General features: G+C 38.1%; 2 protein-coding genes across 2 annotated transcripts in view; one reads left to right on the forward strand and one right to left on the reverse strand.

Moving 5' to 3' along the window:
* Positions 1-12,749, forward strand: part of LOC146610073 (receptor-type tyrosine-protein phosphatase U-like) — a 259,644-nt gene that overhangs the window by 37,655 nt on the left and 209,240 nt on the right. The window lies entirely within an intron of this gene.
* Positions 5,381-8,573, reverse strand: LOC146610074 (uncharacterized). The gene is made up of 5 exons (XM_085346496.1): positions 8,295-8,573; positions 7,153-7,403; positions 6,818-6,985; positions 6,602-6,697; positions 5,381-6,151 (listed from the first exon to the last, which is right to left on the reverse strand). Exons 2-5 carry the CDS (start codon positions 7,294-7,296, stop codon positions 5,834-5,836), a joined length of 726 nt encoding a protein of 241 aa, XP_085202622.1. The 5' UTR covers positions 7,297-7,403; positions 8,295-8,573; the 3' UTR covers positions 5,381-5,833.

The following is a 12,749-nucleotide window of genomic DNA, read 5'->3' on the forward strand; positions in this document are numbered from 1 at the left end:
GCAAACATGGAACCACTAAAATTAAGTTAAAGATTATTTGCATTCTGTATTTACTTCCAAGAAAATTCCTTCAACTTCCATGTCCTCACATCCTTCCTAACACATCCTTCTCAGACCTCTCAAACTTGTGGACAGGTTTAGTCACACTAAAGTAAAAATAGGCCACCAACCTCCTGGTGATTACAAAAAATTGATTGTAGTGATTTTTTTCATCAGGTAGTTGTGGAGACCAACTAGTTGGCCCGTGGTTGAGCATGCAAAACCCTCAATTTCACGAGGAGCGATACCTGTCTCAAAGCAATCATCTGCAATTGTTCTGTGTGCAATCACCAATTTCACAGATAAATCACTGATAATCAGAGATTTTTCAGTTAAGCACTCTGATTTAAAATTAATTGCTTCAACCAATTCCAGACTAACTACAAACACTTTTGGAGAAAGTTAGCAAATAATTACCTTTTATTGTAGCACACTGACAGCAGGTTGATTTTAGCATTTTGCCATTTTTATGTCTCGATGGACCAAAGTTCCTTTGAAGGTGGCAGCTGACTGTTAGTGGTTGCATACCCGGTCGTTGTCTTATGAGCAGCTATTTCAAAGACATTGGCATTAGTCTCCAGCCAATCTTTTCCCTAGTGTGACTGTGGCATAAGGCAGAACAGGCTCTGCACTGGCACCACCACCACCAACTGTGGAAAAAAGGTACTGGAGATCTTGCCACAACCGGTGTCATTGCCCTTTTCATGTAATGCCAGGTTGAATTAAGGCGATGTGGGGGCAGGAGCCTCTGTTGTTGGAGTCCTAGATGTTTTCTTGATCTTATTACATGTGTGATGAAAAACTAAACCTTCCTCTCTTCTGTAGCTTTAATTGCTAGTTCAATATGTTGAGGAAGTTGGACTGAAATGCATAAATGTTTGGTATTCCACACAAGCAATGCTCCAAAGTTTGACAACAATACTGTCCACTGCAGTAACGTCACTTAACTTGGTCATGTGTTCAGGAATTAGAGCACAACACATTTGTATTGTAGACCCTGCAGATCTGGATGTTAGTCTTTACTATTGCCTTGTCCTGGGACTTGATGATTTGATGACCTTGATGCTTGGGAATTGCTTGTTTTGATTCTACCCTGTGTGGTTTCACACAATAGCTCACATTATCGTTCCCGATTAACATCTACAGCTAAACTGAATAAACACGCACACATGTAACTGCAGCTGTATCAAAAGCCGAGTCAGCATACTGCATGTGACAGTAATCAGTAATCATGTAACAGTAAAGGTGATTAAATAGGCGTAGTACATGTTTCAAGCGGAACACATGCTATATATTAGGCACAATATATTAGGGGCAGGGATAGCTCAGTAGGTAGAGTGGTTGCCCCATGATCGGAAGGTCGGGGGTTCGATTCCCCTTAACAGCTACCCTGAGGTACCCCTGAGCAAGGTACCGTCCCTACACACTGCTCCCCGGGCACCCAATGGCTGCCCACTGCTTCACTGAGTGAATGGGTTAAATGCAGAGAGCAATTTCCCCACGGGGCTCAATAAAGTACAATAATGTACAAAGCAGCAAACACGCCTAAGAATTTACTGCATATTGGGAAAGCTCATAATGTTTTTGTAATGTAGTTGTGTCTGTGTTCCCAAAACAAAAGAAAACCCCTTACATTATGTCCTGTGAGGTCATCTCTGATCCCATCTCCAACTGAGCCTTAATTAATGCTGGAATATTAAAGTGACAGTTGTCACTTCTCAACTTTGTGTTGAGCGTTGCGCTTTTGTATTGTTTCAACTTGATGAGCAACTGAGAAGACATATGATGGTGACTTGCAAATTATAAGAGAGCTACACTGTATCATGCCCTGCTTTATTGTCTGTTTTACTGTAAATATGCCCGTAACTTACAAAATGAACATAATGCTTTAATCAGTGAGAAGTGAAACTACTACTGTGACAATAAACTAATCAGAAAAGTAATTACTGAGGAGCAGGTTCATTTTTTTTGTGCTGCCTCTTTAGAAAAAATGGCGACATCCATCTATTATATGGATGATATGTATTCAAATCACAACCCAGATTTTGATATATTTTGCATGAAACGTAAAATTAGGAGAGGCATGTGAGTATCTGCTGGAGTGCACAAAGAAAACTATGTCACGTGTTCCAATTATCCCCAAACTGTTATGTGCATTGTGAAAAATGAGCTGTAGAGTAAATGTAAGTTTACATCCTAGATGTCATTAGCAGGTAGTGATAAATTAGGCATGAGTTGGTTACCGTAACTCACTGGGCACCGCATATCATGTCCAAGAGCTGGGATTGGCACAACAATGACTTCCTCCTACCTCTGGATAAGAACACGAGCAGAATTATAATGGAGCAGAATCCTCCTTAAATCTCTGGGCCCTGGGTATTTACCGAGATCTATTTATTTTAAACATGAATTAAAATACACCGCTTCCTTTGGAACAGAGAATTTTCCCAGGAAAAAGCAGCCAGAAGCCAAGTGTTTGTTTTTTTTTATACAGAGCAGCATTGTTACCTTAATGAACCCGCTGTGAGCAATCTAAACCCGCCTTGATGTGGCTCACCCAGGTTTTTATTGAGCTCCATTAATGTTTGGACACAGGCTGCTCTTTTAGTTTGTTTTTTCCCCTCCGCGCTTTCTGGAAATGACTTGACACAGTAACTACAGCTATGGATTGTTTGCTTCATTTGGAAACCTTTTCAAAGTATCATCAGATCAATAGTTGCACAGTTTGAACATCCTCTTGCCATCTGAGGCTGCCAGACACTTGTATAATTTTGTGTGATACCGCGACACAGTTATGAACACATAAAATACTGTGGATTACTGCTTGTATTTATGTGTCAGTGCGCATATTAGCTGCCGAGTATTTTCAGTCTCTCCATGAAGGTGTATGAACACTCTTGCGTAGGTGATGATGTGCACATATGTGCCAATAAACAGCGCACGCTCTCACATTTTTGCTGTGCAGAAGTGTTGCTGTGTGATTCCATCTGTCTCTGCGTTTGGATAAATGCATGCTTTTTCAAATTGCTCTCCATACACGTCAAAGCAGAGTACATCAAAAGCCCCATTGCCTCCCCTCGCGGCCCTACCTGCTGAAATTGCATACCCTCCAAATTGTCAAAGGCTAAATTGCCTTTTGTACACAAAGATGCGGCGCGCCATTGCATGAAAAACATCTCAGGTTTCATCACTCTTTCCGACATCTCTGGTGCTCATCCTCACTCCTATCTTTTCCTGTTTTTTTTTTTTTTTTAATCTTCCCTTGTTCTGCTTGGATGCAGGGTGATGAAATCCGGAAGAAGAAAGTGGGTGGCTGGGTGTTGTCTAGATGCGCTGTTTTACAGTTGGGATGGGAGATGGTTTGGATAATTCTTCCACTGTGGGGGGTACAAGGGAAAGGAAGCCTCTGCTAGGCCTACAGGGATTTGTGGGGGGTAAATGGAGATAATTAGAGACTTTTGGAGGCGCAGAGGGGGTGCTGAATCATCAGAGGCTGCTCCTCCCCTTCATCCTTCTATTCCCTCACACATGTGATGAAATGTGGTGTTCGCCACCGAGAATTGTAACTTAAATGATAGCAGTGCAAATGCAAATAAGCCTGTGAAGCAAACACCTGCATCCTTGTGGGGCTGCTTTTTCAACTTGTCACATGACTAATTACCACTTGTGACTTAGACGAATGCTGCAGTGACGATAAGGAGTAAGTAAGGACGCGTCTCCTCCAGCAGGGGCAGTGTGAACTCCTGCGAGAGCAAAAAAGCAGGCAAGAACAGAAAACCTCAGAAGAACGAATAATGCTGTGTTTAGAGGACGCAGGAAATGGCAGCTTCTAAAACATAAGCAGTGTTTTGTTGAGGCAAATTACTAATACTCTTTAATTTTCTGCTCGATGTTAGTTTCTAATTAAAAGAAGTGCCAGCTTAGCAATGAGTGCAGGGTTGTGCAGTTTGTCTTTCCAATCTAATGCATAAATATAACTTACCCCAAAAGTAGGCCTGCAGCTCATGTGTATCAATTTATCTGCTGAAGAAAAGCAAACTATTACAGTCGTCCAGGTCCCAAAGTGATGCCTCCAGATTTCCTGCTTTTTCCCCAACCAACAGTCCAATATCCTGACAAATGATTAAATTTGCAGGCAGGAAAAAGAAAAGCTGCATGTTCTTCAGTAATTATGTTCTTTTTTTTTTTTACCATGATAATAATTTATAATATTCAGAGTTAATAAATTGTAAATTGATAAGTAATTAGTATTTTAGTAGTTAGTGAATTGAAATTTTACTGATGTTTACAAGTCATTAGAATGAATTTATATTTTTAAGTTCTGTAATAGATTACTAGTTTGTGATGGTGTTATGGAAAACACATCATTACTTTCTGTCTGATTACATGTTTGACACATGATAACAATTGTTGCTCTGATTTTTACTAATTGATGACAACATTCTCATTCCAAATGGATCAAATACCATTGTTCATTAAAAGTAAATTAAGTTAAACTAAACATTTGTTAGTGATTCTACCACACCACCTCTCTTATGTGAATCTAATGATGATTTATTATCCAGATTAATCCAAATGTGTTAAGAAATACACTGTAAAACCCAATAAGTTAATTTTACTCAAAACTTTTGGTGAAACTGATTACATAAAATATTTTAAGTAACTAAAACTTAAAAATAAAAGTTAAATAAACACACTTTATTTATTAGCTTTAGATAAATATTTTTAAGTACCATTGATAAATGTTTTTATGTTATATCCACATTTTTGGTTTAGTACTCTCTACTTGATATTTTGAGTTTCAAGTACAAATCTAGCTCAAGTAACTTTAAGGAATTAATTTTTAGTTTCAAAATGTTAACCATTTTAAGCTAATACAACTCAAAAATTTTAAATACAAATGCTTGTAATATCCAAATCTACTGTGTTTTGAATTTGATTAAAAAAAAAAAAGTGCCCAAAATAATTACACTTGTAAAAACATAAGACAGAAAATATAAATTCAAGTTACAGATTTATTGAGTTACTTTGACACAAAAAGCCCAAAGACATAAATCCACCACATTTTATAGGGAATAATGTCAGAAATTTTGGCACAAGGTTACAATATTAGAAATAAAGAATTTCACAACATGTTTTAAGAGCATTCAAATTTGATTAACACATGAGTATGGCCTTTTTATTAAAAAAACAAACAAAAGGAAAAGAAAATCCTGCATTATTAGGTGGGAAAACCGAATGAAAGTAATAGTATAGTGCAGCTAATACACTGAAATATAATTGGTAACCTTTTTAATATGCCAGTACTGTGGTTATGCAAAATGCACATTTGTAGAGTGCAATCACAGTCTCAACAACAAAGCAATAAAATTTTAAATAGAAAAATACTTCTTTAGAGACATAAACAAAGTGTTATAAACCTCCTTAGCGCCTTATGTCAGTTATGAGTAGTTCAGGAGGAACGTTCCTTAAGTGACATTCAAGATCCCACCTAGAAGCCAGAAATGAGATTGTCCTTCATTTTCTCTATAGATTTACAGTTATCTGACTAAAAACACAATCAAAATCAACTAAAACACAAGTGATGATGGGGGGAAAAAAATAAATAAAAATAATAAAATCACCCCTTTTACTTTGGATGTGGCTTTTAGATAATGAAGTATGAAACAGAGTCTGCAAAGATTTCTTTATTCTATTCTCTCTTTTTATAAAAAACTTATCCAGACTTGGAAACATGATAAACTGAATTACTTGCTTTAACAGGCACTTGAGGGCTGTGTAGGAATCCTGGACATTATTCTGCTGCCAAAAGATCATTTTTAAGACTCAGCACTTTGGGCTTCAACTTCCCACCCTTCAGACCCATCAAAACTTTCTGAATAAAGTCAAAAATGTTGGCCAAACATTTTGGGTAGCTTAGGTGCAGGACGTCAGTCAGTCCAAATATTACTAGAAATGCATCAGCCAGGGTGGTGAAAACAATGATCATGTTACCCTCGACCAAAACTGCAGTCTTCTCAGGGCAGAAGAATGTTGCATCGCTGGAATTGGCTCTGATCAGGAGGAGTCCAAGTGGCACTTCACTAATATCTGGTCTATCAGAATGCATCATCTACAGAAAACAAAATTACTACATGTTAGTGCATTCCTATTTCTCTTAGTTTCATCTATACAAGTCACATTTCTGGATTATTACTAGCTCAGAAATCAATTGTTTGAACAACAAAAAAGCCACAACACACCAAGATTTGAGAAAACAAACTGACAAAAATAGTACTTTTAGTAAAGCAAAGTCATACCTCTTCGTAGCAATAACAACAGAAAGTCAATAGGAGTTATATATTTTTTTCATTTGTACAGTGATGTATGGTTGGGCTAGGAACATTATAGAAGGTCTACGCACATTAAAAACATGTAGTGTTTCCATTATGTGACATGGACACTGTTGTAGACAGATCCAAGCATGGAGATGCTTCTCAAACTCTCAAAGTGTCATAATGTTTTGAGAAATCTAAACAAGGATGCTACTAAGATATTGTTCACAACTTTGTCCAAAACTTACATCCCATGTTTTGATGAAGGTAGAGGTGTCTTCGTACAAATAGGCAGAGAGGGCATGAAGCACACCAGCACTTTGGGCATGGATATCAGCTTGTTCCTACATCACAAGAAAATTTTTATTTTAAATTATTGGCTAACCTAGTCAAGAATGGTAATTAAAATTGAAAAATTGATCAAATCAAATGAAGCTCAAAAAACAAGACAAAAACTCACTAACCTGGAGATTATAGCTTCTGAAGAGCTGAGACAGGACATCAGACACGTTCCCTGTGCAAACAGCTTTCTTTCTGAATAAGCTCTGGAGCCGGGGAGCATGTTGGTCCAGCACAGCATAAAAGTGGTTCTTCAGGTGGAGGTTTGTAATCCTGTGGAATTCTGCACAGATCTGAACACACAGGATACATTTGTGTTTACAAGTTTCAATTAGTCTATAAATCTTTGCAAAATACATCAAAATCCTTACACTCCAAAGGCATAATTTGTTCAGACAGGCCAGATAACAGGGGTTGATATAAAATACATCTTGTTAGATACATCTATATACATTCTTACCTGGGACTGGGATTTCAGAGTAGGCCAGCAATCCAGGATCTGACCTACTGGTAGGTCATCATTGATGATCTCTTTGCATTGCAAGGCCAAAGTTGTGAGCATCAGCTTTGTAATCAGGATTCTTTTCACTTTTCTCGACTTCATCTACAATCTGTAGTCTTAGCTGGTCAAGGTAAACAGCATCTTCACCCCTGAAAATTTACTTCTGCCCTGGCATGGACATAACAGTAAAACACAGAAGACAAGACAGACTACACAGAGAACAGAAAAGACACACAACCAAGGAGACACAGATGAAACATAACCAGCCCAGAACTCAACTAAACCTTAACTAATAATAACAACAATACAAGAACTTCACCTCATTTCAATATAACATAAGAAAGCAAAACTACAAAATAAACTCAAAATGCTGGTTCACAGACCCAGCCCCTGACAGATAAAAAAAACTAAGTCTTTCACTAATGAACACTGGGCATCAGAATAAAATAAAACGAAAAAATAACTGTTTGGTAAATATATTATTGATGGATTCACCCTTAAGCTAACCTAAAATAGACCAGGCACAACAATTTTACAGTTCAGAAGATTCTACATTTCAACTTGGTATACATAACTATTTGCAATGTAAACCAAGTTCTACCGCGTAATTATGTAATGATTATTCACTGCTTTTGTAAGTATGTCCTGTGCCTACAATTTTGCTGCCCCAGTTTTAATATGTACAACTCCAGAGAACTAAACGTAAGTTTTAAGTTCCACTAGTTAGCAAATGGGCTAGCCAATATCAATATCCACGTATGCGCTAAGTGTGAAGCAGCGCAGCAGTGCATATTGATTCAACAATTTAACCACAAGGCAGTTTATAATCTGCAAATCCAGAAATGCCTTCTAAAGACTTCTTTTAAAATAGTAAGAGATTAGAAAAGTTATTAACACATTATTAGTCCCAGGGACTAATAATGTGTTATACTAAATATGAGCGTATTAGCATAATTCATGCAAACACTTTGGGGCCAAGCCGACATGGATAAAACGACGCATGCATGTAATTCTTAAATGCCTGCTAGAGTTGTACATTTATGACGATAAAAACCCATATTACAACGGAGAACTATAGTTTCAGAAAAAATAAAACTTACCACAAAGCGCTCCTGAAGATGCCGCGAAGGCGGTAAATGCAGCTAGCCAAGTGCAGAGGGTTAGCTGTTCCAGTTCAAAAGTCCGTAACATACCATAGCATGCCCTCCTTTATCCAGCGTCAAAGGCAATGCCGCAAAAAACCCGTTGACAAATGTTTTTATTTCTGTTCGGATATTAACGTTCCACAAGTTTCTTTCGGGGTAATGAGCGGGCATTCGCACTCGAAGCGAGGAATCCAAGATGGTTGCCAGCACTTCATAAAGAAACAGGTGGCGCACGTAGGTACGTACGTAGGCACGTAAGTGACGTCAGTGTTAAAACTCAAATTATTTGAGCGCAATGCTAGAAACTAATCAATATATTCAAGTACTGATAACTTGAAAAAACAAAATTGTTCAAACTACTCAAAAAAATAAAGGTGTATGAACTTATAACAGGTTTTTAAGTAGTTGGAACTCATTTCATTTATCAAACTATTACTATTCGGTCTTACAGTGTATATTAAAAATATCAAGTGTCATGAGTTGCAGCTCAAACAAATATGGTAGAAATATAATAGGTTGCTATATTAATCAAACTCAGACATAATATAATATAATATAATATAATATAATATGATATAAACAGATTGTTTATAAAAAGTTGCTGCTTCTTCACTCCTTGTGGTGGCTCTTATTGAATGAAGGTGAAGGAGAAGACACAAAGGGTAAACATATGATTTAAATTACATTAAGCACTGTTAATACAGCAGTACATCAACACCTCAGTTTATGTTCCTGCAGTTTTCATGCTGGTATGTTTTGACTTTGCATGCATATTGTGATATATTGTGCAGAATTGTCTTGCAGTGAATTACACAGTTTATTTAGTTGTCATATCATTGTTCTATATCCATCCATCCACCCATTCGCGTCCGCTTATCCTTTTCAGGGTCGCGGGGGGCGCTGGAGCCTATCCCAGCTGTCATAGGGCGAGAGGCAGGGTACACCCTGGACAGGTCGCCAGTCTGTCGCAGGGCCATTGTTCTATATGTTATACCGTATTTCCCGGACTACAAAGCGCACCTGAATATTAGCCGCACAAGCTAAAATCAGGGGAAAATCCTGTTTTGTACATACATTAGCCGCACCTGACTAAAAGCCGCAGGTGTTTCAATGTTGACTTATCATATGTAAGAGAATGTGCACAAAGGGAAAGAGATGGCTGTTTGGAGACACACCCCTTTTATTAATATTTTGAAAAACAAGTTATGGGTACATATTTGCACATGTAGTACATAACAGTAACCTACAGCACACCAGAAAAATAGATTCGGACTACCTTTTAGGCTCAGGTGCAGTGACACAGCTTTAACAAGAAGAAAAGTCAGTCATTCACCATCTTTCTCTTCTTCCTGTGCTCTAAAACCACCAAAGTCCTCTCCTCCAGTGTCGGAAACAAACAGGCTCAGGATGGCTTCGTCATCCACTCTCCGCTTCTCTCCTTCGTTGTCACTTTCAAAACCAAAGATAATCCTCATTGTCATTGTCAGTGTCAGAGTCGAACACCCTCAGAAGGGCCGTGGCGGTGTCCTCCTCTCCATCATGCAGCAGTCCAGCCCTTCAAAATCCGTTGGTGATCGTGGATGTTTTCGCACTTTTCCACGCTGTCAGAATCCACCGGTGGAGTTGGGCATAACTTGCTTTTCGCAAGTTTATCGCCGCTCGTCATCCACGCCTCCCGCTGAATGCGGAGCGCTACTTTGAAGTTTGTTTTTCGCGCTACTTCGTACGGCACTACGTTGCCTGGCGGACGGACATGTGACTAACATACCACTCTTGAACCCCGATCCTTCCGCCAGGCAACGTAGTGCCGTACAACAGCGGAACAAACAAAACAAATCGTCTTACGATATCACAAAAATCATGGAAAATCCATAGAAAAGCCGCACCTGACTAAAAGCCGCAGGGTTCAAAGCTTGTGCAAAAAGTAGCGGCTTATAGCCCGACAATTACGGTATATAAAATTTCTGGAACAAGAAATCTTGAGCATATTTGGTTGAAAATTACCCCAACACCTAATCAGTACTGATTTGTATCTCTGTATTTTTACACCAGGATGTTTCACCCATTCCCTGTTATTAAACTGAGCTGACTAATTGTAGTTTCACCTATTTGACAATCTGTAATTTTTTAATAGCCTTCAAATAAGCTTTGACTCTCAGCATCTGCAGGGCTGTAAAAACTGCTGGGAACAAAGGATAAAAGAGAAAAATGAGAGAAATGTGACCGGCAGGTGTTTTCTCTTTTTTTTTTTTTTTTTTTGCTGAGAGAGTTTTACTTTATAGCATCTAAAAAACCACCAGGTGTTTTCACTTTTCCTGCTGAACGAGGTGTTTAAATGTGCATAAGCACCATGGTGCATTATATTGCCACCTACTCTGCTCACAGAGTGTTGTGTTTTATGTGACAGAGCTGCTCTAAAAGCTGAACTAGAACTTGCATGTGCCACTTCAGAAGTGAAATGTTAAAAAACTGGGCAAGCAAGCTCTAGAGAACCCTTCACTCGGTGGCACTACAAACACACTTAAACACTTTTGTGGTGTTGTTTTTAACAATCAGGCCTTTCCAACAGAGATTCCCACATGAATGCAGCTTAGCTATGTTTCTTTCTTCACTTCCCCTCTTCTCCCCCTGTCTCATTTCTCACTTCAGACATTCTCGCCTCTTAAGCTCACTCGAGCCTTCCTGTCGTAAGCTCTCTTGAGCACCTATCTAGCCTGTTATACATTCGCACTCCCCTCTCCATGTGTGTGAGTGTGTATGTATGTATGATGGTCTGAGAGTGTTTTTATCATCTGCACAGATAATGAATCCAGTCCTCCTTTAAATCATACATCATCATATATTGACAGACCTGCATCTTGTTTATTTCCTACATGAGCGAATCCGTCTTGGGTTTGGCTCACAGAAACTGTTTCTTCTTCTTATGTACAAATTCTCCTGTACATAATATCACCGTGCTCTCAAGTGATTGACTGAAGTAGCATTTTGACCGATCAGAATACATATGTTGGAATAAGTTGAAGTCTGACTGTGGTCTGACCACCTTTTCAGATTGATGGTACAGACTCTATGCCACTATATTGCCAAATATGGCCGAAAGAATAGGACAAGGATTTCAGGGAAATGACAAAGCCTCCATATTCCCTGGATCCCATGTTTTGCACCAGGAGAAGCCCAATCCACACAACACATGTCCAATGTGAATGTCGTGATGGATGTGAAATTTTTTACTGCAAAAGTTATGGCTGATTAAACAATAGAAATATAATAAGTATATAATAATTACATATATCTAGCTACATTTACTATATAAATATGGGCCTTTCCTTAGTAACACTTTAGTATTCAGGTGTCTATTTGTTTAGTAAGTGACTGCATGTATGCAACATGCATACTGGAAGACAAACTGTCATTTGGGCATAAAAAGGAGATCTTCTCAGGGAGGAAGAACACTGTGCAGTACATGTATATGGCATTACCTCTGCACTACAGCCACTACAGTATTTTTAATAATCTGTATCAATTTATTCCACTCTTTTTCATAAATATATACTATGTTTATTTTATTTTCAAAGTATTACTTATGTGCATTTTTGCTTTCTTTTACATGTGATATTTAGGGGAGCTCAGAGCCTAAGGATGTCATTGCTGGGAGTGATGTGCCATTGTTACCTGCATATGACAAATTTGAAAACTTGAAAATGATACACAATAGCACAGCTGGCTCAATCAGAAAAATACATATAGCAGGGATATAGGATCATACACTATCCACTCTGAAAACCATACAGAAATACATTCCTTTCTATGCCAGCAGTGTCACCAGAAGTGATGCTTGCTATACCTTTCAATACTACAATTCTGAATTCATGACAGTACAGTTTTTTACTTTTACTTTTGTTTTAAATACGGCACACACTGCAGTTCTTCAAGCTTTCTACCCATTTTTATTTGTTTAAGAAGAAAAAGAAGACGAAAAATGATACCCACCCACAATGAATAACTATACCTGGCTCATTGGTTAGCAAGATAGTAGCTAATTGATTCACAAAGAATTCAAGGTGAAGGAGTTTTAGTTTGGCTCAACAGCATCTGATGTGTTCTGAAATACAAGTTACTATTTTGTTTGAGAAAAAACCAACAACGTTTCATTGGCTAAGATGTTTGTAATGGCTAATGTAATGAAAATGTTTAAGCTACTCTAAAATAGCAAACATTATACTTAATAGTAACATCAGTAGGCTGCTCAACAACCATTCTAACCATTCATTCATTCAGTCTGTGTAATATCAACACACTGTGTATAATTACACAGGGTTATCATTTTGTTTTGATATTGAATTACAGTAGGTATTCAGAAATCTACTAATATTGGTAAAAACTACTAAACATCCCAACTCTATTCGGTCA

The sequence above is a fragment of the Diplotaxodon limnothrissa genome, linkage group LG22, assembly GCF_057381915.1.
Source record: "Diplotaxodon limnothrissa isolate DT_005_m linkage group LG22, D_limnothrissa_male_GT1.1, whole genome shotgun sequence".
Lineage (NCBI taxonomy): Eukaryota > Metazoa > Chordata > Actinopteri > Cichliformes > Cichlidae > Diplotaxodon > Diplotaxodon limnothrissa.

Coding starts and splice junctions, on each gene's coding strand:
- LOC146610074 (XM_085346496.1), bottom strand. CDS start 7,296: ATGAAGTCGAGAAAAGTGAAAAGAATCCTGATTACAAAGCTGATGCTC. Junction 6,986..7,152: donor CTCTGAAATCCCAGTCCCAG/GTAAGAATGTAT, acceptor CTGTGTGTTCAG/ATCTGTGCAGAATTCCACAG. Junction 6,152..6,601: donor CCTTCATCAAAACATGGGAT/GTAAGTTTTGGA, acceptor TGTTTTCTGTAG/ATGATGCATTCTGATAGACC.